The sequence below is a fragment of the Lathyrus oleraceus genome, chromosome 6 (assembly GCF_024323335.1).
Source record: "Lathyrus oleraceus cultivar Zhongwan6 chromosome 6, CAAS_Psat_ZW6_1.0, whole genome shotgun sequence".
Lineage (NCBI taxonomy): Eukaryota > Viridiplantae > Streptophyta > Magnoliopsida > Fabales > Fabaceae > Lathyrus > Lathyrus oleraceus.
This window is the reverse complement of record NC_066584.1, coordinates 334,694,075-334,721,497: the sequence shown is the minus strand read 5'-3', so window position 1 is coordinate 334,721,497 and position 27,423 is coordinate 334,694,075. Positions and strand designations below refer to the sequence as shown.

General features: G+C 36.2%; 2 protein-coding genes and 4 non-coding genes across 6 annotated transcripts; 2 read left to right on the top strand and 4 right to left on the bottom strand.

Moving 5' to 3' along the window:
- The first annotated feature begins 3,260 nt into the window (after positions 1 to 3,260).
- LOC127091462 (uncharacterized) lies at positions 3,261 to 6,820 on the top strand. The gene is made up of 4 exons (XM_051030105.1): positions 3,261 to 3,511; positions 4,645 to 4,689; positions 5,134 to 5,293; positions 6,409 to 6,820. Exons 3-4 carry the CDS (start codon positions 5,146 to 5,148, stop codon positions 6,552 to 6,554), a joined length of 294 nt encoding a protein of 97 aa, XP_050886062.1. The 5' UTR covers positions 3,261 to 3,511; positions 4,645 to 4,689; positions 5,134 to 5,145; the 3' UTR covers positions 6,555 to 6,820.
- Positions 6,821 to 8,811: 1,991 nt separating this feature from the next.
- LOC127091461 (probable L-cysteine desulfhydrase, chloroplastic) lies at positions 8,812 to 10,411 on the top strand. The gene has a single exon (XM_051030104.1). The coding sequence runs from the start codon at positions 8,949 to 8,951 to the stop codon at positions 10,302 to 10,304; it is 1,356 nt and encodes a 451-aa protein (XP_050886061.1). The 5' UTR covers positions 8,812 to 8,948; the 3' UTR covers positions 10,305 to 10,411.
- A 6,745-nt stretch (positions 10,412 to 17,156) lies between these two features.
- TRNAI-AAU (transfer RNA isoleucine (anticodon AAU)) lies at positions 17,157 to 17,230 on the bottom strand. Its single transcript has one exon. It is a non-coding gene; the product is annotated as a tRNA-Ile (tRNA).
- Positions 17,231 to 23,037: 5,807 nt separating this feature from the next.
- TRNAI-AAU (transfer RNA isoleucine (anticodon AAU)) lies at positions 23,038 to 23,111 on the bottom strand. Its single transcript has one exon. It is a non-coding gene; the product is annotated as a tRNA-Ile (tRNA).
- A 1,935-nt stretch (positions 23,112 to 25,046) lies between these two features.
- On the bottom strand, positions 25,047 to 25,120 carry TRNAI-AAU (transfer RNA isoleucine (anticodon AAU)). Its single transcript has one exon. It is a non-coding gene; the product is annotated as a tRNA-Ile (tRNA).
- Positions 25,121 to 27,055: 1,935 nt separating this feature from the next.
- On the bottom strand, positions 27,056 to 27,129 carry TRNAI-AAU (transfer RNA isoleucine (anticodon AAU)). The gene has a single exon. It is a non-coding gene; the product is annotated as a tRNA-Ile (tRNA).
- Between the last annotated feature and the right edge of the window lie 294 nt (positions 27,130 to 27,423).

The window sequence follows — 27,423 nt, the reverse complement described above, 5'->3', positions numbered from 1 at the left end:
TGTTATACTTATATAAAATTGAAATAAATAAAATAAATTCGAGATGATGACAATGTTCATAATATGTTTCTCAGTCATGAATAACCTGGGTTAAATGATATTGAGTTATATATTTTAGCACAACAAAATCAATTGTCTCAGTTCATTGATCTGTCACAAGTGTTTTGTGAAACTGATGACGGCGAACAAGCTTAAGTTGATGTTGTTGACGAGGAAGAAGAAGAAGACGTGTTATTGGTTGATGAAATGGTGAACGATGAAACTATCGACAACCAGCAAGAGTCATTACCAGCTAGTCATGTATATTGTCTACCTCAACACATGACAAACTTGAATTTGGGTGCAGATGAACCTTCGTCAGATATATTTCACAATCCTTATGTGCAAATTCAAGGATCATTGAAAGAAGGAAATAAATTTTGCACAAAAGAAGACTATGTCAGAGCCATTAAAAAGTATCACATGGAATTATCAGCAAATTATAGGGTTGATTGAACTAATGCAATGAGGTATAAGATCTATTGTCGTAATGAGCTCTATCTGTTCCGGTTGTCAGCATCTTACCGGAAGAGGAGTGATTCTTAGGAGATAGGTTCTATGAGTCCAGTTCACACATGCTTAATCACAAACCCGATGCAAGACCATCACAAACTCAACTCTTAGTTAATATGCGATGGAATTCTATCTGTCATTAGCGACAATCCATCGTTAAAGGTGAGTACAATAATCTCGCATATTGTTACACAATACAACTGTACTCCATCATACAGGAAGGCATAGATGGGTAGGACTAAGGCAATTGAAAAAGTGTTTGGAAATTGGGAGGAGTCATACAAAGAACTTTCAAAATACTTGGTGGCACTTAAGCATTATGCTCCAGGGACTATTGTCAATTTGGAAACGTTGTCGGCGTATACCCCAGACGGGACTTGTGTTAGTGGTAATGGCATATTCCATTGACTCTTTTGGACGTATCAACCAAGCATCAAAGGTTTTGCTTTCTATAAACCTATTATACAAATTGATGATACATGGTTGTACGAGAAATATAAATGAATGCTACTGATGGCAGTGATATAAGATGGCAACAATAACATTTTCCAACCGCCTTTGCACTAGTTGAAGGGGAGACTGCTGAGGGATGAAGTTTTTTCCTAAAAAATCTTCGATTGCACGTTGCTCCTCAGCCTAACTCATGTTTGATCTCAGACAGACACCCATCAATTGTGAGTGCCTATAAAACATTGATAATGACTGGTAGGATCCTCCTTCTATGCATGTCTACTACATTAAACATATTGCTCAAAATTTTATGCGGGAGATCAAAGACAAAATGTTGCGGAAGAAGGTTGTCAACGTAGTGTATGCATTAACAGAACCTTCCTTCAAACACTACTACGAAGACATCAGATTGTCAAACACATATGCAGTAACGTGAATCGACAATATTCCATTGGAGAAGTGGACTAGGGCATACGACAATAGCCAACGATGGGGCCACATGACAACAAATCTCGTGGATTCAATGAACTTTGTCTTCAAAGGCATCTGAAACCTACCAATAACCGATTTAGTGCAAGTAACCTATTTTAGGCTAAGGGCACTGTTTGAGATCAAATATTCCAAATGGAGATTAGTGTTACAATCTAGGCAGTTGTTTAGTGATGCTTCAATGAAATTCATTAAAGAGAAAGTTACCAAAGCTAACACATATGTGGTCACAGTGTTTGGTCGTACTAAAGGTTGGTACAATGTTGTTGAGTCAATGGATCACAATGAAGGCATGTTGAGGGGACACTATCGAGTGAAACTAGATAGAGGTTGGTGCGACTGCGAAAAGTTCCAAGCCTTTCGTATGCCCTGCTCCCATGTCATAGTGGGATGTTCAAAGCTTCAACATGATCCTTCCAACTTACTATCTTCCGTTTATAAAGTCATAAACTTATGCAATGTTTACAAAATTAACTTTTCGGTGGTAGTAAAAGAGGACTATTGACCTGCATATCAAGGGGACATACTCTGGCACAATGAAATAATGCGAAGAAAGAAAAAGGACCGCCCAAACAACACTCGTATTCGAACCAAAATGAATACCACGGACAAAATGGTTAGATTATGTAGTTCATGTCGCCAGTCCGGTCATAATTGTACAAACTATCCCAGTGCTGGATCAAACACAACAACATAATTTTAATTGTAACCCTTTTGCTTTATATTTAAAACAACATTCATTTAATAAATATCATAAGATTCAATTACAATAACTTGAAAGCAACAATTAAACAATAATTTAAATAATAATTTAAACAAGAATTAAACAATAACACAAACAACTACAACAGTAAATTAACATCACAAACAAATGCAACAAATAAACAACATAATTATGCGATTACAACCATCAAAACAATTTTGTGAGAAGTATACATTATCATGTTAACGTCTCCGTCAGTTTTAACATTCACCTAGAAATGAACTTCTCCATTTTGGTTGAACATGGTATCAAGCCATTGAATTCTTCTGATCTTTTCACCCTCTGCAATTTCTACATCTAACTAACGGTTCAAGGTCATGTTAAGATGTTCGAACGTATCTACATTCCAAAATCGGATCTTCATCGGAGGCTGCATTACTGAAAAAATTAAATCGACATTTCTCTTGTGAGTATAAGGACACATATATGAATATGAAGACATTTTAAAGAAAATTGAAAGGAGAATGAAGAAAAATGGAAGAAGATAGTAAGAAGATGTGTGAAAAATAGGTTAAAGGTCATGCTGTATTTATAGATGGAGTGCGAAAGCAATAGCCACATGCATTGACGCCTCCGCTGAGTGACTATGCATGCGCCATTGCATGTGGCGCATAGGACATGAATGTGTCACTCCTAGTGGCCTTTGTATAATATTTCCATTGGATGCACTAATGCACCAGATGCATTTGTTTAATTTTTTTTTGAAAAGTAGTTATTTTGATAAATATTTTCAACCAATGGATATTTTGAAAATTTACTTAAAAAACTTGGTTATTTAAAAAAATTTCGTTGATGAGATATCTCAAAAGTTAAATGGGTGTAAAGTTCTAAAATTCAATTTTTAAGAGGAAAATTTATTTATATTTATATTTTAATATAATATTAATATTTTTTAGAAAAATTATATTAAATTTTTTTATCAATAATACTCATAACTATTATATTTTCTATAACTTATAATTAATATTAGGATAAAAATATAGATAAATTCTTTCTTCCTTAAAAATAAATTTATAAAAATAAACATCAACTATTACTACTTTATTATGATTAGTTGAAGTATTTCAGAAAAAAAGAAAGAAATAGTCTCGGTATTGAGTGGAGAAAGAGTAACTCTCAGCAAGTGCATATTGCAACTTTCTGGGTTCTCTTCTTCTATACGATATCAAATCCAAGTGAACCACGCCACAACAGGTAGAAAGAACAATAATTTACTTCCATTTCAGCGGTGAAGGCTTCAGAATTCGTCACCGTAAGGTGCTATAACTCTCTAACCCGCTAAGCCCTTACTGAATGTTTTGATTTTTCCGATGATGGTGTAGTGAATATTTGGTTATTAGAATCCTATGATTCTCTAGTTTCATTTCGAAAGGATGAAAACTGTTCTTAATGTTTGTAACTGTTTGATATGCACACTTATGAGCTATTTGTGAAAATGTCTCAACGAGTTTCTTTCTTGGATTGTAAATGTTTGCTTTAATAACTCCCAATTTGTTAGAGTTGGAATGGTGGAACTTTTGTTTGAGCTACTTGGTTGAGAATTGTAGAATGGTGGGACTTTTGTTTGTTCTATTAACTCCCACATCCCACTGCCTTTTAGTGTCAAAAGAATTATGAATTATTGCTGGTTTGTTTGGAATGGGATGGGATGTAGAAGATGGTTGTGCTATTGGCATCCTAAAGCAATTCCGTTTTATTTGGAAAGAGATGTTATTAAGGGTGTTGCGAACAAAGGCTATTGAGATTTTAGTTTTGATTGAATGCTTGTTTTGGTTATGAGTTGCTCCAATTAAGTAATGCCTATCCAATGTCTCTTCTTGTTTTGGTTATGTGTTGCTCCAATTAAGTAATGCCTATCTAATGTCACTACTTTTCACAATGCCAATTACATGTCATATGCCTAATCTCAAGTTCCTGTTGTAACTTGTAAGCATGTTAAATGGGGGTAGGTTGTAATGATTTAACACGGAACTTATCTTAGCCAATGGCGGTGGTTAGTTTGTGGTTTGTTCTTGTAAATTTTAAGTTTGGTGGTTAGTTTGTGGTTTGTTCTTGTAAATTTTAAGTTTTTAACTAGCCAAGGAAGCAAGGCTTTTTTTTAGTTGAAATCTGAATTTGAATTTTTTTTTTTGTCTCTTGGTACCTGACTTGGAACTAGCCAAAACATCAAGAGGCTTGTGTTTTTTTATTTGTCACACATTTCATCATCTCGGGATGAGTTACTTTCTGTTTATTTTTGTGCCAAATAGGTTTCTCTGCCTTGTTCAACTTCTATCCCCCCCCCCCCCCCCCCCCCCCCCCCCCCCCCTCCCCTTGCTTCTTAGTTTTATTTTAAAATTTATTGCTTGCTTGACCATTGTAATTCAGTTGTTATGTATGACCTATTGCAGAGTAAATACTGGTACCACCACCGAGATTTAGCCAGGCTCTCGCAGGTAAACAAATGATACTAAATGTTATTTTGCTTTACAAAATTGGTGCCACACTTTTTTTATTTTCAGCTATTTACTAGGATTTTAATTTTTGTTTAGTGTTCTGTTCTTGTAATTCAGAGGGTGATAATAATATGAGAGGCTTTCCTTACTGTATCTAGTACTGCAATTTTTCTGTCACAAAAATGTCTAGTACTGCAATATTAAAACTCAAAGACTGCATTTTCTTGAATTACATTTTTTCAATTTTTTGAAGTACTTTTAGTTTATTTACACATTGAGCTTTTGGAGTGGGATGGCCCATAGAATAAGCTTGGCCAATTTGTTTTCGTGAAAAGTTTTATTGACAAGGTACATGGGCTGCCTGTGTAGGCCACAGATTTGTGAAAATTTTGGTCCTGATCCACATGGGCTAGAGTTGGGTGTTCTAATACGCTGTCGTTGCAGGTAACTGATACAATGTCACTAAGGCGTTTCTTAGGCTATTCTGATGGCGAGGTCATGAGGTCTGATGCAAAACCCTGTTCTAGACTAATGAGACATACAGCCGGAATCTTTAGTGTTGGTGGAGCATTGGGATTTTGGGTGCTTTGCCGAATGCATTATGGTTCGTTCTACTTTTTGTCATTGCTTTATTTCTGTTCTGCATCTATTTCTCAGTTCTTGCAGGCTACAGCTTTTGAAAGTTCAGTTCTAATATATAAATGTCTTAAGCTCTGCTTTCTGATGCGTCTTCCAATATGTATTGCATGATTCCTGTTATAAATTTCTTGTTAGTATGTGGTTACGACTTATAAATTTTGAGCCCTTGCATATATCTAGTCCTTGTTTTTAATTATTCATACAATATTGCTGCTTAACATTGCTTTCATGAAGATGATGATCAAAGCAAATACAGCATTATGGTGCATTTGCTTGCCAACTTAAAATAAGTAAAAAAGGCAACAAAATCACTTTATCAACTGTAAGCCAACATGACTATTGCAATTCTCTGCTCTGGTCTTTATGCCTTTACATACTGTTGTTTCACTGCAACTGAATTGAGAATAGATATTAGCATCTTCTTCAATGCTTCAAGAGTCAATTCAGACAGCTTTTTCAAGAAACACTTACTGAAAAATATTTTTGTTTTTAAATCTCACAATAACCTCAAGTTTTTATAAGTAATAAATTTTCGTAGTAAAAAATGAGGGTGTTAGTATTAGGTTACAAAGATTATTTTACAACTTAATTTAATTGAGAAGTTCCCATAAATTTTAAACTAATCCAACCTAGACCAAACTCAAATCTTCTCACGCTCACACACACTCAAACGCAGAGTTCAATGCAAGAGAGTGGCAGGAAAAATGAGGGTGGTAGTTTTCGGTTCACCCATCTCCCAAGCTTGGATGGAAGGACTTCGTCTTAAAAAGATTTTATGAAATTTTAAATATCATTTAACTCTTTCCCTTCATACCGTATCTTTGGTCTTTGGTGTATATGTCAAATGAAATATACATTGTAAGCCCTCATTTCGTTCTATATTTTTCTTCTTTCCACGAATAGATGATGCTCCCAACAACTTGTTTTGTACTTTCACTTGTATTGAATTTATTTACATATTCACACTTCATATATTTTTTAATAGTAGAAAAATATTTATCACAAGTTCACACCCCATTTTTCACAATCCCTAGGTCTTTCATTCCAGTTCATCGAACTTTTACTTTGCTGGTCATGCAGGTCCTCGAATTACAGTTCCAAGGAGTCTCCGTTGGGCTGCATGTGGAGCTGTGACCGTAAGTTCAAGCACAGCTTTGCTGGTTCGTTTGTTTAGTCCTGAATGTGAGCCCCAGAATATAGCTGCTTATGACAATAAAAAGTACTAGCACTGTTGGTAACTCCCCTTTTCCCCCACATACAGAAATACGGAAATGATAAAATTTGGAGGCGTTGCATGAATGAAATTGTATTACTGTTTTAACTTTGTAATCTACATCAGTAGGGCTACCAGTATGGTATAGATGAACCTTTTATGGCATCACGAGGCAAAATTAGGCTAGTTACTTTCATAAGTTTTGGAGCTATTGCACTTGCAAAAGTATGTTTTATACTTTGTTTTTTCTAACTAATCTTTTAATACTTCTGAACTCTAGTTATTTGTAATTTATATGACAAGTTCATCAAGGCTACTTTTAGGACACTAAATATAACAACCCCAATAAACATAATTTAACATGTAGGAGACCCCCAAAACACTCGTACCATAATGATTTTATGGACTTGTGAATGACAATTATTGTCCTTATGGATCGACTCTGGAAAGAATTGGGAAATACAGTAGAAAAATAGGGCAGTTAGTGGTAATAGATAGAAGAGAGAGGGAAAGGATCTGCTACCTAAAGGTAGGCAATCCAGTTCCGTGAGGACAAAAAAATGAAATAAAATTATTCTTGTGATCAATCACAACGGCATGCAAGAAGATGAAGTTTAGTGCTGTTGTGACAGATATGGACAACAGAAAGAGGACGAGAAAGGATTGTTAGTTAGAGAGAAGGATTGAGAGCATAAAGGGATGCGTGACCTAGACTGACAAGTAGGATGCTGCCGGCGGTCGACTGGCGAGTGGTTACACTTGCAAAACATTCTCTACTAAATTGTGTGCAAGGCGCCTTAACTTTGAAATATTAAAAGACACATTAAGCCAGGTACCATTTTGTGAATGAGCTTACAAACCAATTTCTCTCTGATTCAGTCATCACGCCTTTCCAAATTGTTTTTGAATGATCGGAAGAGCACAATTCGTTATGATAATCAATTCTAACGTGTCTTTTAATATTTTTGTGAGTCGTTTTGTGCCTTTGTAACTACTACTGCCCAAATAGTTTGTGTGAAACAATGAATATTTCTAGAGATCGCAGTGGTTTTTGACATTCAAGGAATTGGAGGCATTCAATTTCGATGCTCAAAGAAAATGTTGTTTGGCTGTGGTGTTTTCAGAACCAGCGATATTAAATGACGACACCGGTGGAAATCTTGGAAATCGAAGACGTTGACAGAAACTACATTGTTTACTGGTGTTCACTCATAAAACCAGTGATGTTCATTGTTTGATTGAAATTTGAGTTTTAATTAAAACCAGCTGATCCAAACCAGTTTGAATCCATTTCACAAATTTAAACCGGTTTTCTGAAATAATGATTTGTTTTATAAACCTTAACTTAAAAAATGGTTTGATTGAAATGATTCAGTTAACATGGACAGTACTAATCAAAATTGACAATGAGTGGAAAATGAAGCCCCAGACATTTTTTTCTTCTAGAGTCTAAAGTACATTGGTACATTGACTTCCATGCTTCTGTTTGAAAGCAATTATTCAACGTCATTTGAAATGATCCAATTTTCCTTGTTAAAAAGAACAAAAGGAATGGTCAATTTTATCTAAAAGATTGTTTTTCCTTAAAGAAACATAAAAAGATCTGTAATTTTCTTTTTTGAAATTTTGGTATTTCAACTTAAGATTAATTTAAAGGGAGGAATTTCAAGACTCAAATCTTTACCATTAATCCAATCTCTCAAGATTGACATGCAATAATTTATATATGTTGGACTCAAATTGATCATGTTTGTTTTGATGAAATGATGCAGAATGGAATAGAATAATGCTATATTTTATCGAAGCAATTATATCCAATTTCATTATTTAGTCTCATTTTTGTCATCCCATTTAGATGGAATAACATTTTTTATTATATTCCATCATAAAATATTAAAGCAATAGAATAATATTCATTTCATTGATTCCATTACATTCCGGTTCCATTTGTTTTGAAAGATCCAAACTAACATGAGAGTTCCACTTCGTTTCGTTTTGAAAACTATCCCTTAATAATTTATAAAGAATCTGCGTGGAGAGTGAATAAAAGAGATAAGATAAGTTTCATAAACCATGTTTAATTAATTAGATTAGCCGATTAAGGAGGTTTATGTTCAGAAAAGGAAACCAACCTAGTTAGATTTAATTAATCATAGTTAGTTAGTGAAACACGACACGACATCAAATACGATGACAGAAAGAACAAAATATTAATGGCTGTCAACATAGTTCTATGCACTATGTATAGTGAAAGATGGAGACGTGAATAAAAAAACCAAACGTTCATGATAATAAAATTATAAAAACAAATAAACAAATGGCCACTATCGGCATTTTAGTTGCTTATTCCGTCATGACTTTGTATTTCCTCTAATCTCACCACTCTGTTTTTTATTCTCATTCTCTAATGGCTTTCCACGATCAAACTCACAAAAACGGCACCGTTTCAAAGAAACCCAAACTCCTTCCCTCTCCGATCACCGACGTTGAAATCCAATCGGAATTCTCCCACCACGACCCCACCGTCGCGCGTCTCAACAACGGCGCCTTCGGTTGTTGTCCATCCTCCGTCCTCGCAGCTCAGCGTGAATGGCAGCTCAAGTTCCTCCGTCAGCCAGATCACTTCTACTTCAACTACCTCAAAAAAGGAATCCTCCATTCCCGAACAATCATCAAAGAACTCGTCAACGCCAACCATGTCGACGAGATCTCCATAGTCGATAACGCTTCCACCGCCACCGCTATCGTCCTTCAGCAAGCCACCTGGGCTTTCCATGAAGGAAGGTTCAACAAAGGAGACGCAGTCGTCATGCTTCACTACGCTTACGGTTCCGTCAAAAAAGCCATCGAAGCGTACGTCACACGCGCCGGTGGAAGAGTTATCGAGGTTCATCTCCCCTTCCCGGTCACCTCCGAAGACGAAATCGTTCGCGAGTTTCGTCACGCGCTGGAGAAAGTAAAGAGAGAAGGTAGCAATAGTAAAGTTAGGTTAGCGGTTATCGATCACGTGACTTCCATGCCGAGCGTGGTGATTCCGGTGAAGAAGTTAGTTGAGATTTGTAGAGAAGAAAGTGTTGATCAGGTTTTCGTCGACGCGGCTCACGCGATCGGATGCATCCCGCGCGTCGACATGCAAGAAATCGGAGCAGATTTTTACACTAGCAATTTACATAAGTGGTTCTTTTGTCCATCTTCGGTAGCTTTTATCTACGCGCGTAAATCGGTTAATTCAGTTGATTTGCATCACCCTGTAGTGTCACACGAGTACGGAAATGGATTAGCAATAGAAAGTGCATGGATTGGGAATAGAGATTACAGTGCTCAATTAGTGGTTCCCACTGTTATGGAATTTGTGAATAGGTTTGAAGGTGGAATTGAAGGAATAAAAAAGAGGAATCATGATTGTGTTATTCAGATGGGTGAAATGTTGGTGGAAGCTTGGGGGACACATCTTGGGACACCACATCATATGAGTGCAAGTATGGTTATGGTTGGTTTGCCATCTGGTTTGGGGATTATGAGTGATTGTGATGCTATGAATCTTAGGACATATTTGAGGGACTTTTTTAAGGTCGAAGTTCCTATTTATTTTAGGGATGGAGTTGGGGAAGATGGAGGTGTTACTGGGTATGCTAGAATTTCTTATCAAGTGTATAATAAAGTTGAGGATTATTATAAGTTTAGGGATGCGATTAACAAGCTTGTAAGTGGTGGGTTCACTTGTGCTGATCTTTCCACTTCAACTCCTGGTAGTGTGGTCTAGTGATTGCCACGGTCTTACCAAGAAAATGTAACATTTTAATATGTAGTACTATTTTGCAAGTACTGAGTTTTTGTTAAATAAAACAACACTTTGGTGGGGTTGTCTGACACACTGTGTAGTGCTAATTGACTTTTTCATTATGAATACGACAATTTTACGGTAATTATTTTGGAACTTTTCAAGATTTTTTTCATTTAAAATTTAGTATCCCTGCTGAACAAATTCGGTGCTATCTCTAAACTTTTGATGTGGATGTTATAAAGGGACCAAAATGATGAATATGTCAAAAGAGTATAAAGAAAAATGGTAGGAAAGAGTTATAGCAACAACAATAATCCAAAAAAAAGAAGATATAGAGCAATTAGATTATGAGTAAACTATCAAATTGTTATTGGAAATCCACCACAATCTACGAAGAAATTCTATCAATCTTGATGAATAAGATTGTTATTACTTACACAATAATGAAAAAGAGAAGAACAATTTAGAAAGAAAAGAAAGAACGGTGGAGAAGAAGAATATTTTCTATAGAGTTTCTCTCTGCCCACAATCTGTGAAAAACTTCTTTATTCACTTTGCAACTGCAAAGTTCCGTGAGTACAATGTTATGAATACAACACTACAAGAATAAGGGTTACTCAATCTATTTATAGATTTATGTTAGCTTACTCACTAAGCCAAAACCCAAAATTAAAAAAGCCTAAAATAGTTAATACTACTAAAAATAAGCCTAAGTCGAAATCCTTTGTGAATCAACATACTTCGACATACTAATACAACTCGAGACACTAGGTGATTCGACACTTCCTTGCTTTTGTCGAGCAACCTGCTTCGACACAAGGAATTACAATTCAACGCACTACTTAATTCATAGTATCTAAGCTATCTACATTCATCATAGCTCTTAGTCTTCTGAACACTTTGACCTGCACTCCCTTCGTCATGATGTCTGCAATCTGATTCTAAGTTATGCAATGTTTCACATTTATCTTCCCATATACTACCTGCTCTCGAAGATAATGGAACCTCATTTCGATGTGCTTGCTTCGACCATGTACTATCGGATTCTTCGCCAGATTGATAGCTGAAATATTGTCGATCTTCATGGTAATTTCTCCATGACTCTTCGATGTTATCTCTTCGATCAGATTCACCATCCACGTTGCTTGACATGCAAAAAGGGAATCAACTATGTATTCTGCTTCCCACGAAGATAATGCCACTACTGGTTATTTTCTCGAACTCTAAGCAACTGATACACCACCTAGCATAAACACATAGCCAGTTGTGGATTTTCAATCCTCAACATCACTACACCAACTTGAGTCGGTGTATCCCACTAGTTTGCATTCTTTTCCTTCATCAGCTGCAGGAAACAAAATGCCATAGTCGGGAGTTCCTTTCAGATACCTTAGTATCCTCTTCGCCGCTGCTAGATGTGATACCTTTGGCTTCTGCATGAATCTACTCACCATACTTACATTGTATGCTAAGCCAGACCTTGTGTAACAAAGGTATCGAAGTGACCCAATAAGTCTTCTATATTGGGTTGGGTCGACATCATCTTCATCTAAATCTTTCGACAATTGTAATATGGATTCAGTTTGGGTCGAAGTTAGGTTGCAATCTTGCATCTCAAATCTCTTGAGTATTTCATCTACATACCTTCTTTGATGCATCATCAAACCTCTACCACTCTTGTAGAATTCGATGCAAAGGAAGTATAAGATGTCACCCAGATCTGACATTTCAAATTCCTTGTTGAGATCGCCTTTGAAGTCTTCGATCTCCTTTTTGCAGCTACCTGTTATGAACAAGTCATCGACATAGAAACATAGTATAAACAATCCGATCTTCCTTCTTCTTACATATACTCCATGTTCAGTTGTGCACTTCACAAGTTCCTTCTCCCTTAGGAAGCCATCTATCTTCTTGTTCCAAGCTCTTGGAGCTTGTTTAAGTATGTACTGTTGGTGTAAGCCCTAGAGGCCAATACTTTTGGTACTTGTATCGAATTATTTATTAATAATAAAAAGGCATTTTCTTTATTATGGTTGATTAATAAAGTCCCTGGAATAGATAGTCCGTTTAATGTATTAAGTGTGACTTAATCATGAGAACACATTAAACATAAGGACACTATTCTTAAAGTATCCGTAGTCGAGCTTTAATGTGAAGTGGGATAACATTAAAGCATTAAGACTATTATGTTTGTAAACTGATGATCACATCTCATGGATCATGGATAAAGAGTTATCAAGTCTTAAACATAGGTATGAATATTAGGAGTAATATTTATACCGGATTGACCCGCTATGAGAATACTATATAGAAAGTTATGCAAAGTGTCATAAGTTATTCTCATGGTGAAAATAGTGTATACCACTCTTCGACCTAAAACCACTATGGATCCTAGATGTAGAGTCGAGTGCTTTATTGCTGATCTAACATTGTCCGTAACTGGATAACCATAAAGACAGTTGATGGGTACTCCACGAAGCATGCTAAGGGACATGAGTGTCCTAGATGGAATTTGCCAATCCTGCGTAACAGGATAAATGTCTATGGGCCCAATATTGAACTAGACAAGGATGACACGGTCTATACCTTGTGTTCAATACAGACATAAGGGCAAAGGGGTAATTATACACATAATTATTATCACAGGAGGTTTTGTCAGATCACATGACATTTTCGTGACTTGGGTAGCAGTGATGTGTTGCTAGATACCGCTCACTGTTTATTATGTTAAATGCGTGATTTAATATAATTGCCAACGCCGCGAAAACCTATAGGGTCACACACAAAGGACGGATTGATGAGAGATAGAGTAACTAAGGAACACTGTAAGGTACGGTGCACTTAAGTGGGAGACGAAATATGGTAAGGTACCAAATACTTAAGTGATTTTGGGCATATTATAAGATATGGGCCAAAATACACTTAAGTGGGCTTTTTAGCTTGAAGCCCACACAAGTGGTTCTATAAATAGAACCCCTTGGATAGAAGCATTGTCACTCCAATCCACTCAGACAGAAATTCAAGTAGAGACTTGGAATTTTGTTTCCCTCTTTCTCTCACTCAAAGCCTTCATTCATAACAGCTAGCACTGCGATTGAAGGAATCCGTTCGTGTGGACTGAGTAGAGACGTTGTCATCGTTCAACGTTCGTGATCGCCCCGTGGATCTGTATTAAAGGTTTTGATCATTATCAGAGATCTGCACCAAAGGTTTGAATCGCCACAAGAGGTAACGATTCTATCACTGATCATGCCCATTCGTAAGGATCACTAAATGGAGAAAATTTTAAATTCTGCTGCGCCTTGGATGGCAATTCTCCTACATGTACAAGGCTTTATGCAGCATATACACCTTTCTTTCTTCGCCTTGTTTCACAAACCCATATGGTTGTGCAACATAAATTTCTCCTTCTAAGGGGTCATTCAGGAATGCACATTTCACGTCCATCTGATACATTTGCCAGTTATTCATATTTGTTAGACCAACAACCAACCTGATTGTTTCGATCCTAGCAACAGGTGCAAAAACTTCGTCGAAGTCGATTTCTTCTTTTTTAAGAAATCCTTTCGCCACAAGTCTTTCCTTGTGTCGAGTCACTTATCCTTTGGGATTCAACTTCACCTTGTATACCCACTTCACATTGATTGCCTTCTTGTCTTGGGGCAATTTGACAAGTGACCAAGTGTTGTTGACTTCGATTGACTTCAGTTCATCGTTCATTGCTTTCACCCACTTCGAATCTTTCAATGCCTCAACTGCATTGACTGGTTCAAAATCTGCGTAGAAAGCATAATGTACCAGCTCACCTTCTTCATTGACCACATGATCTGATGTAATCACACATTCTTGCAACCTTGCAGGCATGTGTCTTGTTCTATGAGGTCTGCTTGGGCCTGCTTCACCTCTAACTTGTTGTCGAACTTCTCTTTCGACTCCACTAGCTGGTTCATCACATAATATTCTCACTAAATCCTTCTTAACATTCTTAGTCCAATCCAATTCCTTAAGCTCATCTAAGATCACGTCCCTGCTGATCACCACTTGCTTGTTCACTGGGTCAAACAACTTGTATCCTCAATTTGAATGATATCCTATCAGGATCATTTGACTCGACTTGTCATCAAGTTTTCTTCTCAATTGGTCTGGCATGTGTCTATAGTTCAAAGCACCTTAAGATGACTCAATCTAGGCTTGACATTCGACCAACATTCTTCTGGCGTGATTCCTTCTAGCTTCTTCGTCGGACATCTATTCAGGATATATGTTGCAGTCAACACAACTTTTTCACATAATTCTTTGGGTAGATGCTTGTCTTTCAACATTTTTCTCACTATATTCATGATGGTTATATTCTTCCTTTATGTGACTCCATTCTATTGTGGAGTGTAGGGTGGCACCACCTCATGCATAATCCGTTCTTTCACACATAATGCGTCGAAGTCTTTCGACACATATTCTCCACCACCATCAGTACTCCGAATCTTGATCTTTTGACTGCTTTGTCTTTTGACCATAGATTTAAACTTGACAAATACCTCGATCACTTCACTTTTCTTCTTGATCAGGTAAGTCCACAGTTTTCAAATAAAATCATCTATGAATGTAACAACGTATTTGTTACCTCCAATCGAATCCACCTAGATAGAACCACATACATAAGAGTATATGACTTTAAGAATTACCTTCAACCTGCTTCCTGCATCCTTACTGAAGTTGTTCTTGTGTTGCTTCGGATGCACACATTCTTCACACACTTCATTTGGAATGTCGATTTCTGGTAATCCTAAAAACATATTTCTTCTCTTCAAATCTCTGATGTCTTTGAAATTGAGATGACCAAGCCTATAATGCCATATCCATTCATCTCTGATGGATGCTGTTGCAAGGCACTTATACTCTATCACGTTAAGCTCAATCTTGAAGATTCTATTCTGAGACGTTGGAGCCTTCAAGATTAACCTTTCATATGAGTCAAGAACTCTCATCATCTTGTCTTTGATCGACACCTTGTAGCTCTTTTCAACTAACTTCCATATGCTGAGAAAATTTCTCTTCATACTTGATATGTACAATACATTTGAAATTACTGACCTCTTGCCATCTTTCCTCATAATCAGAACATCACCAACACCTTCAGCTGCTAGAGTGTTGTCATTTGCAAATTTCACCATGTTCTTCATTGAGGGCTTTATGTTGACAAACCAATCTTTCCTTCCAAACATGTGTGATGAGCATCCCGAGTCCAAGTATCACTAGTCCTTGAATCTCTCTTCATCTCTTGTTATAATCATCAGCAACGTCTCTTCTTCTTCATGTTTCACCAACTTTGCATAAGTTTCTTAATTCTTTTGATTTTCTAGACAATCACTAGAATATTGACCATACTTCTGACAATTGTAACACTGAATGTGACTCTTGTCTGGATTTTGACCACCACCTCTTCCTCTACCTGCAACACCACCTATTTGGTTGCCTTGGTTCAAGAGTTTTCTCTAATTTGACCAGTTTCCTTCTTGCTGATTTCGACCAGTCGAATTGTTGTAGCCTCCTCTGCCTTTGTTGTCATTCCATCTTCCTTTGCCTTTCCTTTCTTTTGCTGATTGCGCTTGAAAATCCATATCACTCTTTGACTTTCCTGCAGTTCTTTCATCCATTCTTTGTTCATGAGATTCAAGCATCCCATGAAGCTCATCCTTTGTCAGTTTTGACAAATCTTTCGACTCTTCTATGGCTACTACCACGTGGTCGAACTTTGGAGCCAACGACCTCAAGATCTTTCTAATAACATATCTTGATGTCAACACTTCTCCACATACCTTGATTTGATTCACCAGTTTCGTAACCTTGGTGAAGAAATCAGTTATGCTTTCATTGTCTTCCATCTGAAGCAATTCATACATCCTTTTGTGAGTTTGTAACCTCACCTCTTTCACCTTACTATGATTGTTTTGGACGCAACACGCTTTGCTAGTTGTCTAGAATTTTCACCTCCGTCCATAGACTTTAGTGCAATCTAATCATAAACCTTTTTCATAAACCCTTATTCAAGGTAAAAACAATACAACCCATCAAATCTCATTTTGTGTGCCTTAGGGCACCACTCTGAAAACTATTTTCTCAAAGGTAAAATCAACCAGCACACATACATTTTTTACTCCGAACTATGGGGCTCTGATTCCTTATCAGCCGATGAGTGATACGTAGGCATAAAGGCCACAATCCTTGGCGAGCATAATAACAAAACCCCCCAAAGTCCTATCATTTCACACTCTTTAGAAAATAAAACAAGAATAAACAAATAAATACCCATATATGGAGACAACCTAAATGGTTCCCATGGAGTACGATGGACTTGAGGGGTGATAATACATTCCCTTTGCGTAACTGATTTCCAAACCCAAGTCTTAGTTGCGAGACCGATTCTTTATCCGTAGCACACTTCCTGTGTGCACCCTTTTCTTTTTGAGGGTTTTACCGACTATTTCCACTCTCATCTCCCATAGAGAAAATCCAAATAAAATTTGGTGGCGACTCTTCCGATTTTACCTTTGAGGAGGCAACTCTTTTGTCCAATCCGTCTGGTTCCTCGCTCCCGAAACCCCGGTGGCGAAAAGTATTCCAAATCGAGGGGCCTTATGGGCTCGAACAAAAGCCTATAGTGTACCTATAATGAAATCAAATATCATGAACATCATCAAAGAATGAACATGAATCAAAGAATTAACAAAGTTGAAATAAAAATAAAATAACCTTTTATGCAAAAAAAAAAAAGAATAAAATTAAATGGCCTAAACTAATCTAAAATTGAAAATAAAGTTAAAAAAACAAAAATGGCCCAAGCAGGTCTCAAACCTGCGACCTTCGCGTTATTAGCACGACGCTCTAACCAACTGAGCTAATGGGCCACATATATTCTTGGTGTCAGAATTTTATTATGCAATAACTTAATCTATGAGAAACCCAATGTTAGTGATTCTTTATGTTTTTAGTTATATTCATGCCTTATGGTTAAATGATATGCTTCTATTTGGTTGTTTGTTTGAGTATTGTGACAAGAAATTCAATAAGTAGATTTTTTATTATGGTGTGCACATGAATGCTAATTTCACTAGAATAATACTCTCAAACACTACATCCATATTAAACCTTGTATTTGGGGTCCTGCATATTGATATAAACACAATGGGACAAGAGTATAGAATCAAGTTGCACAAAATGGGCCTTAATCTAAAGCTTACGACCCACTATGCCTATACATACAATACTTAAACATCAAACTAGATAGAAGCAATGACACAAGACTAGCCATTAACCACCCCTTAATGGCTTGAGACCCTAGTTCTCCATAAGTCTAACCCAAAGAGAAAGAATGGGATAACGACCGCCCTACCCCATTAGGAAAGTTGACCACATCCATGGTACAACATACTTGAATGAGAAAGGAACCAATCATAACCCTCGTACACATCCACCAGTATGGGGAACACGTTATCAAATCATCATCATAAAGACTATCTAGAGACAGAATTGCGAGTTGAATGTAAATAGAGGATATAACATGAACCCAATATTATCTCATTCATAGCATTTACCAACCATAAAATTTAAATCCTTCATGTACATTTTTGAGTCATTGTCTCTAGAATACTACTAGCAGAGTCTTACCAAGTTCAACACGAACATTTGATATTCCTGTGGGGATGGGTAATAATAATTCCCCGATCACTCGTCCAATGATCAAACTGACAAATAGAGATAAGTGTACCCACCCAAATAGATGATACCTTGGTCTCAATTTGGACTACCATGGACGAATCACGAGTAGGAAAAAATACAACAAGAACATGCGCATGAGGGTGACTCTGACTACGATTTGAAGGTCCCCTAACCACTATGCGAGGAAATATGGGATGCCCTAGTACATGAGATTTTTCAAACCATGACACTTTGTGACCTTTGAAAGGAAAATGACTCCTAGGAACACTTAGTGTCAATCAACACACATATGGCGATCAACTGAGCCACAAAACTACTCAAGTGCAAGTTACTCTCAAGTAGCCAGAAGTAGGAAAAAATTAGGTGTTACATGAACCTATCCTAATACTAGTCAGTGGGCAAATACTCCAATATCTCCCAATAATTGGTACATCCGCTTTTGTAAGTAAACATCAGAAGATAATTGCTACATTCTTATTCAAAGATCGTCATGGTAACTAAGAAATCATGAAGGAATATCTAGTTTGATTCAACAAAGCCATGATAGGGGTTTACAACCCCGCCTAAGAAATGTTTGTGGAAGCATTTCAAAATATACCGAAGGTTTAAAATTCTAATGAGTATCTGGCCTATTAGTCGCTCGATGACGTGCGAAAAACAATTAAGAAAGGCATAATGACATATAAAGGGAGGGGAGATCAACACAGAGAAGAGAAACATATAAAGTAAATAAAGAGCCTCATGATGGAATGGCTCACTAAGGCTAATATAAGGACAAGTGAGCACATGTAACACTATAAACTAAACTATAAGATGTAAAACATGCAACATATGATTTACAAACATCAAGACTAAACATCCATATGTACCAAGTGTTGAATGAAATAAAAATAAAATAACCTTTTACGTAAATAAGGAATAAAATTAAATGGCCCAGACAGATCTAAAAGTGCAAATAAAGTTTTAAAAAATGGCTTATATAGGTCTTGAATCTGCAACCTTCACATTATTAGCACGACAATCTAACCAACTGAGCTAATGGGCCACATATATTCTTGGTATTAGAATTTTGTATGCAATAACTTAATCTATGAGCAACCCATTACTAGTGATACTTTATGTTTTTAGTTATATTCATGCCTTATGGTTAAAATGATATGCTTTTATTTGGTTGTTTGTTTGAGTGTCGTGACAAGAAGTTCAATAAGTATATTTTTTTGGTAGTGTGCACATGAATGCTAATTTCACTAGAATAATACTCTCAAACACTACATCCATATTAATCCTTGTATTTAGGGGCTTGCATATTGATATAAACACAACGGGATAAGAGCTCAAAATCAAGTTGCACAAAATGTGCCTTTATCTAAAGCTTATGACCCATTATGCATATACATACAAGACCTAAACAACAAACTATATAGAAGTAATGATACATGACTAGCCACTAACCACCCCTTAATGGCTTGATATCCAACTTCTCAATAGGTCTAACCCAACAAGAAAGAATGGGATAGCGACCATCCTACCCCAATAGGAAAGTCGACCACATCCATGGTATAATATACTTGAATGAGAAAGGAACTAATAATAACCCTCGTACACATCCACTAGTATGTGGAACACGTTATCAAATCATCATCATAACGAATATATAGAGACATAACTACGAGTTGAATGTAAATAGAGGATATAACATGAACTAAATATTATCTCATTCTTAGTATTTACCAACCATAAAATCTAAACCCTTCATGTACATTTTTGAGTCGTTGTCTCTAGAATACTACTAGTAGAGTCCTTACCAAGTTCAACATGAACATTTGACATTCCTGTGAGGATGGGTAATAATAATTCCCCGATCACCCGTACAATGATCAAAGTGATAAATAAAGATATAAGTGCACTTTCCCAAATAGAGTGAGACCTTAGTCGCAACTCGGACCACCATGGACGAATCGCGAGTAGGAAGAAATAAAGCAAGAATAAGTGCATGAGAGTGACTTTAACTACGATTTAGAGGTGCCCTAACCACTATGCAAGGAAATATAGGATGCCCTAGTACTCAAGATTTTTCAAACCATGAAACTTTGTGACCTTTGAAAGGAAAATGACTCCTAGGAGCACTTAGTGTCAATCAACACACATATGGAGATCAACTGAGCCACAAAACTACTCAAGTGCAAGCAACTCTCAAGTACCCCAAAGTAGGAAAAAATTAAGCGTTACGTGAACTTATCCTAGTACTGGTAAGTGGGCAGATACTCCAATACCTCCCAATAATTGGTACATCAGTTTTTGTAGGTAAACATCAGAAGATAGTTGCTACATTCTTATTCAAAGATCGTCATGCTAACTAAGAAATCATGAAGGAATATCTAGTTTGACTCAATAAATCCATAATAGGGGTTCCCAACCTCAACCAAGAAATGTTCGTGGAAGCATTTCAAATTATCCTGAAGGTTTAAAATTTTAATGAGTCTCTAGCCCATTAGTCAGTCGATGACATGCAAAAAATAATTAAGAAAGGCATAATTACACATAAAGGGAGGGGAGATAAACACAAATAAGAGAACCATATACAATAAATAAAGAGCCTCGTGATGGAATGGCTCACCAAGGCTAATATAAAGACAAGTGAAACACATACAACATTATAAACCAAACTATAAGATGGAAAACATGCAACATATGATTTACAAGCAGCAAGACTAAACATCCATTGAACCAAGTGTTGAAAAAAAATCTCCACACAAAATTGATAGATGAGTATTCCAAGCCGATGGGCCATATGGGCCCAAACAAAATCCTACAGTGTACCTATCATGGGCTTAAATATCATGAACATCATCAAAGAATGAACTTGAATCAAAGAATTAACAAAGATGAAATAAAAATAAAATAAGCTTTTATGCAAAAATAAAAATAAAATTAAATGACCCACACTGATCTAAAATTGCAAATAAAGTTTAAAAAAACAAAAATGTCCCATGCAGATCTTAAACCTACGACCTTCGCGTTATTAGCACTACGCTCTAACCAATTGAGCTAATAGGCCACATATATTCTTAGTATCAAAATTTTATTATTCAATAACTTAATTTCTGAGCATCCAATTGCTAGTGATTCTTTATGTTTTTAGTTATATTCCAACCTTATGGTTAAATGATATGCTTTTATTTGGTTGGTTGTTTGAGTATTGAGATGAGAAGTTCAATGAGTAGATTTTTTTGATTGTGGTGTGCACATGAATGCTAATTTCACTAGAATAATACTCTCAAACACTACATCCATATCAAGCCTTGTATTTTAGGGCTTGCATATTGATATAAACACAATGGGACATGAGCTCATAATCAAGTTGCACAAAATGGGCCTTAATATAAAGCTTATGACCCACTATGCCTACACATACAAGACTTAAACATCAAACTATACATAAGCAATGATACAAGACTACCCACTAACCACCCCTTAACGGCTTGATACCTAACTTCTACATAAGTCTATCCTAACAAGAAAGAATGTGATAACTGCCACCTACCCCAAATTGGAAAGTCGACAACATCCATGGTACAACATACTTGAATGAGAAAGGAACCAATCATAACCCTTATACACATCCACGAGTATAGGGAACACGTTATCAAATAATCATGATAACGAATATATAGAGACATACTTGCGCTTTAAATGCAAATAGAGGATATACCATGAACTCAATACTATCTCATTCTTAGCATTTACCAACCATAAAATCTAAACCCTTCATGTACATTTTTGAGTCACTGTCTCTAGAATACTACTAGCAGAGTCTTTACCAAGTTCAACACAAACATTTGACATTCATGTGGGGATGGGTAATAATAAGACCCCGATCACATATCCAAAGATAAAATAGACAAATAGAGAGATAAGTGTACCCACCCAAATATAGTGAGACCTTGGTCGCAATTCGGACCATCATGGGCGAATCACGAGTAGGAAGAAATACAGCAAGAACATGTGCATGAGGGTGACTCTAACTACGATTTGGAGGTCCCCTAACCACTAAGCGAGGAAATATGGGATGCCCTAGTACATGAGATTATTCAAACCACGACACTTTGTGACCTTTGAAAGGAAAATAACTCTTAGGAGCACTTAATGTCAATCATCACACTTATCACGATCAACTGAGCCACAAAACTACTAAAGTGCAAGCTACTCTCAAGTACCCAGAAGTAGGAAAAAAATAGGTGTTACATGAACCTATCCTAGTACTGGTTAGTGGGCAGATACTCCAATATCTCCCAATTATTGGTACATCAGTTTTTGTAAGTAAACATCAGAAGATATATGCTACATTCTTATACAAAGATCGTCATGGTAACTAAGAAATCATGAAGGAATATCTAGTTTGATTCAACAAAGCCATGATAGGGATTTACAACCTCAACCAAGAAATGTCAATGGAAGAATTTCAAAATATCTTGAAGGTTTAAAATTTTAATGAGTCTTTGGCCCATTAGTCAGCCGATGACATGCAAAAAATAATTAAGAAAGGCATAATGACACATAAAGTGATGGGAGATCAACACAAAGAAGAGAAACATATACAGTAAATAAAGAGCCTCATGATGGAATGGTTCACCAAGGCTAATATAAAGACAAGTGAAACACATGCAACACTATAAACCAAACTATAAGATGGAGAACATACAACATATGATTTAAAAACTGCAAGACTAGACATCCATATGAACCAAGTGTTGAAAAAAATCTCCATACAAAATTGGTATATGATTATTCCAAGCCGAGGAGCCATATGGGCCCGAACAAAAGCCTATAATGTACCTATCATGAGATCGAATATCATGAACATCATCAAAGAATGAACCTGAATCAAAGAATTTTTAACAAAGATGAAATAAAAATAAAATAACATTTTATGCATAATAGGAATAAAATTAAATGGCCCACACTAATCTAAAAGTTCAAATAAAGTTTAAAAAAATGGCCCATGCAGGTCTCGAACCTGCGACCTTCGCGTTATTAGCACGACGCTCTAACCAACTGAGCTAATGGGCCACATATATTCTTGGTATCATAATTTTATTATGCAATAACTTAATCTATGAGAAACCCAATGTCAGTGATTCTTTATGTTTTTAGTTATATTCATGCCTTATGGTTAAATGATATGCTTCTATTTGGTTGTTTGTTTGAGTGTTGTGACAAGAAATTCAATAAGTAGATTTTTTATTATGGTGTGCACATGAATGCTAATTTCACTAGAATAATACTCTCAAACACTACATCCATATTAAACCTTGTATTTGGGGTTCTGCATATTGATATAAACACAATGGGACAGGAGTATAGAATCAAGTTGCACAAAATGGGCCTTAATCTAAAGCTTATGACCCACTATGCCTATACATACAATACTTAAACATCAAACTAGATAGAAGCAATGACACAAGACTAGCCATTAACCACCCCTTAATGGCTTGAGACCCTAGTTCTCCATAAGTCTAACCCAAAGAGAAAGAATGGGATAACGACCGCCCTACCCCATTAGGAAAGTTGACCACATCCATGGTACAACATACTTGAATGAGAAAGGAACCAATCATAACCCTCTTACACATCCACCAGTATGGGGAACACGTTATCAAATAATCATGATAACGAATATATAGAGACATACTTGCGCTTTAAATGCAAATAGAGGATATACCATGAACTCAATATTATCTCATTCTTAGCATTTACCAACCATAAAATCTAAACCCTTCATGTACATTTTTGAGTCACTGTCTCTAGAATACTACTAGCAGAGTCTTTACCAAGTTCAAACAAACATTTGAAATTCATGTGGGGATGGGTAATAATAAGACCCCGATCACATATCCAAAGATAAAATAGACAAATAGAGAGATAAGTGTACCCACCCAAATATAGTGAGACCTTGGTCGCAATTCGGACCATCATGGGCGAATCACGAGTAGGAAGAAATACAGCAAGAACATGTGCATGAGGGTGACTCTAACTACGATTTGGAGGTCCCCTAACCACTAAGCGAGGAAATATGGGATGCCCTAGTACATGAGATTATTCAAACCACGACACTTTGTGACCTTTGAAAGGAAAATAACTCTTAGGAGCACTTAGTGTCAATCATCACACTTATCACGATCAACTGAGCCACAAAACTACTAAAGTGCAAGCTACTCTCAAGTACCCAGAAGTAGGAAAAAAGTAGGTGTTACATGAACCTATCCTAGTACAGGTTAGTGGGCAGATACTCCAATATCTCCCAATTATTGGTACATCAGTTTTTGTAAGTAAACATCAGAAGATATATGCTACATTCTTATACAAAGATCGTCATGGTAACTAAGAAATCATGAAGGAATATCTAGTTTGATTCAACAAAGCCATGATAGGGATTTACAACCTCAACCAAGAAATGTCAATGGAAGAATTTCAAAATATCTTGAAGGTTTAAAATTTTAATGAGTCTTTGGCCCATTAGTCAGCCGATGACATGCAAAAAATAATTAAGAAAGGCATAATGACACATAAAGTGATGGGAGATCAACACAAAGAAGAGAAACATATATAGTAAATAAAGAGCCTCATGATGGAATGGTTCACCAAGGCTAATATAAAGACAAGTGAAACACATGCAACACTATAAACCAAACTATAAGATGGAGAACATACAACATATGATTTAAAAACTGCAAGACTAGACATCCATATGAACCAAGTGTTGAAAAAAATCTCCATACAAAATTGGTATATGATTATTCCAAGCCGAGGAGCCATATGGGCCCGAACAAAAGCCTATAATGTACCTATCATGAGATCGAATATCATGAACATCATCAAAGAATGAACCTGAATCAAAGAATTTTTAACAAAGATGAAATAAAAATAAAATAACATTTTATGCATAATAGGAATAAAATTAAATGGCCCACACTAATCTAAAATTTCAAATAAAGTTTAAAAAAATGGCCCATGCAGGTCTCGAACCTGCGACCTTCGCGTTATTAGCACGACGCTCTAACCAACTGAGCTAATGGGCCACATATATTCTTGGTATCATAATTTTATTATGCAATAACTTAATCTATGAGAAACCCAATGTTAGTGATTCTTTATGTTTTTAGTTATATTCATGCCTTATGGTTAAATGATATGCTTCTATTTGGTTGTTTGTTTGAGTGTTGTGACAAGAAATTCAATAAGTAGATTTTTTATTATGGTGTGCACATGAATGCTAATTTCACTAGAATAATACTCTCAAACACTACATCCATATTAAACCTTGTATTTGGGGTTCTGCATATTGATATAAACACAATGGGACAGGAGTATAGAATCAAGTTGCACAAAATGGGCCTTAATCTAAAGCTTATGACCCACTATGCCTATACATACAATACTTAAACATCAAACTAGATAGAAGCAATGACACAAGACTAGCCATTAACCACCCCTTAATGGCTTGAGACCCTAGTTCTCCATAAGTCTAACCCAAAGAGAAAGAATGGGATAACGACCGCCCTACCCCATTAGGAAAGTTGACCACATCCATGGTACAACATACTTGAATGAGAAAGGAACCAATCATAACCCTCTTACACATCCACCAGTATGGGGAACACGTTATCAAATAATCATGATAACGAATATATAGAGACATACTTGCGCTTTAAATGCAAATAGAGGATATACCATGAACTCAATATTATCTCATTCTTAGCATTTACCAACCATAAAATCTAAACCCTTCATGTACATTTTTGAGTCACTGTCTCTAGAATACTACTAGCAGAGTCTTTACCAAGTTCAAACAAACATTTGAAATTCATGTGGGGATGGGTAATAATAAGACCCCGATCACATATCCAAAGATAAAATAGACAAATAGAGAGATAAGTGTACCCACCCAAATATAGTGAGACCTTGGTCGCAATTCGGACCATCATGGGCGAATCACGAGTAGGAAGAAATACAGCAAGAACATGTGCATGAGGGTGACTCTAACTACGATTTGGAGGTCCCCTAACCACTAAGCGAGGAAATATGGGATGCCCTAGTACATGAGATTATTCAAACCACGACACTTTGTGACCTTTGAAAGGAAAATAACTCTTAGGAGCACTTAGTGTCAATCATCACACTTATCACGATCAACTGAGCCACAAAACTACTAAAGTGCAAGCTACTCTCAAGTACCCAGAAGTAGGAAAAAAGTAGGTGTTACATGAACCTATCCTAGTACAGGTTAGTGGGCAGATACTCCAATATCTCCCAATTATTGGTACATCAGTTTTTGTAAGTAAACATCAGAAGATATATGCTACATTCTTATACAAAGATCGTCATGGTAACTAAGAAATCATGAAGGAATATCTAGTTTGATTCAACAAAGCCATGATAGGGATTTACAACCTCAACCAAGAAATGTCAATGGAAGAATTTCAAAATATCTTGAAGGTTTAAAATTTTAATGAGTCTTTGGCCCATTAGTCAGCCGATGACATGCAAAAAATAATTAAGAAAGGCATAATGACACATAAAGTGATGGGAGATCAACACAAAGAAGAGAAACATATACAGTAAATAAAGAGCCTCATGATGGAATGGTTCACCAAGGCTAATATAAAGACAAGTGAAACACATGCAACACTATAAACCAAACTATAAGATGGAGAACATACAACATATGATTTAAAAACTGCAAGACTAGACATCCATATGAACCAAGTGTTGAAAAAAATCTCCATACAAAATTGGTATATGATTATTCCAAGCCGAGGAGCCATATGGGCCCGAACAAAAGCCTATAATGTACCTATCATGAGATCGAATATCATGAACATCATCAAAGAATGAACCTGAATCAAAGAATTTTTAACAAAGATGAAATAAAAATAAAATAACATTTTATGCATAATAGGAATAAAATTAAATGGCCCACACTAATCTAAAAGTTCAAATAAAGTTTAAAAAAATGGCCCATGCAGGTCTCGAACCTGCGACCTTCGCGTTATTAGCACGACGCTCTAACCAACTGAGCTAATGGGCCACATATATTCTTGGTATCATAATTTTATTATGCAATAACTTAATCTATGAGAAACCCAATGTTAGTGATTCTTTATGTTTTTAGTTATATTCATGCCTTATGGTTAAATGATATGCTTCTATTTGGTTGTTTGTTTGAGTGTTGTGACAAGAAATTCAATAAGTAGATTTTTTATTATGGTGTGCACATGAATGCTAATTTCACTAGAATAATACTCTCAAACACTACATCCATATTAAACCTTGTATTTGGGGTTCTGCATATTGATATAAACACAATGGGACAGGAGTATAG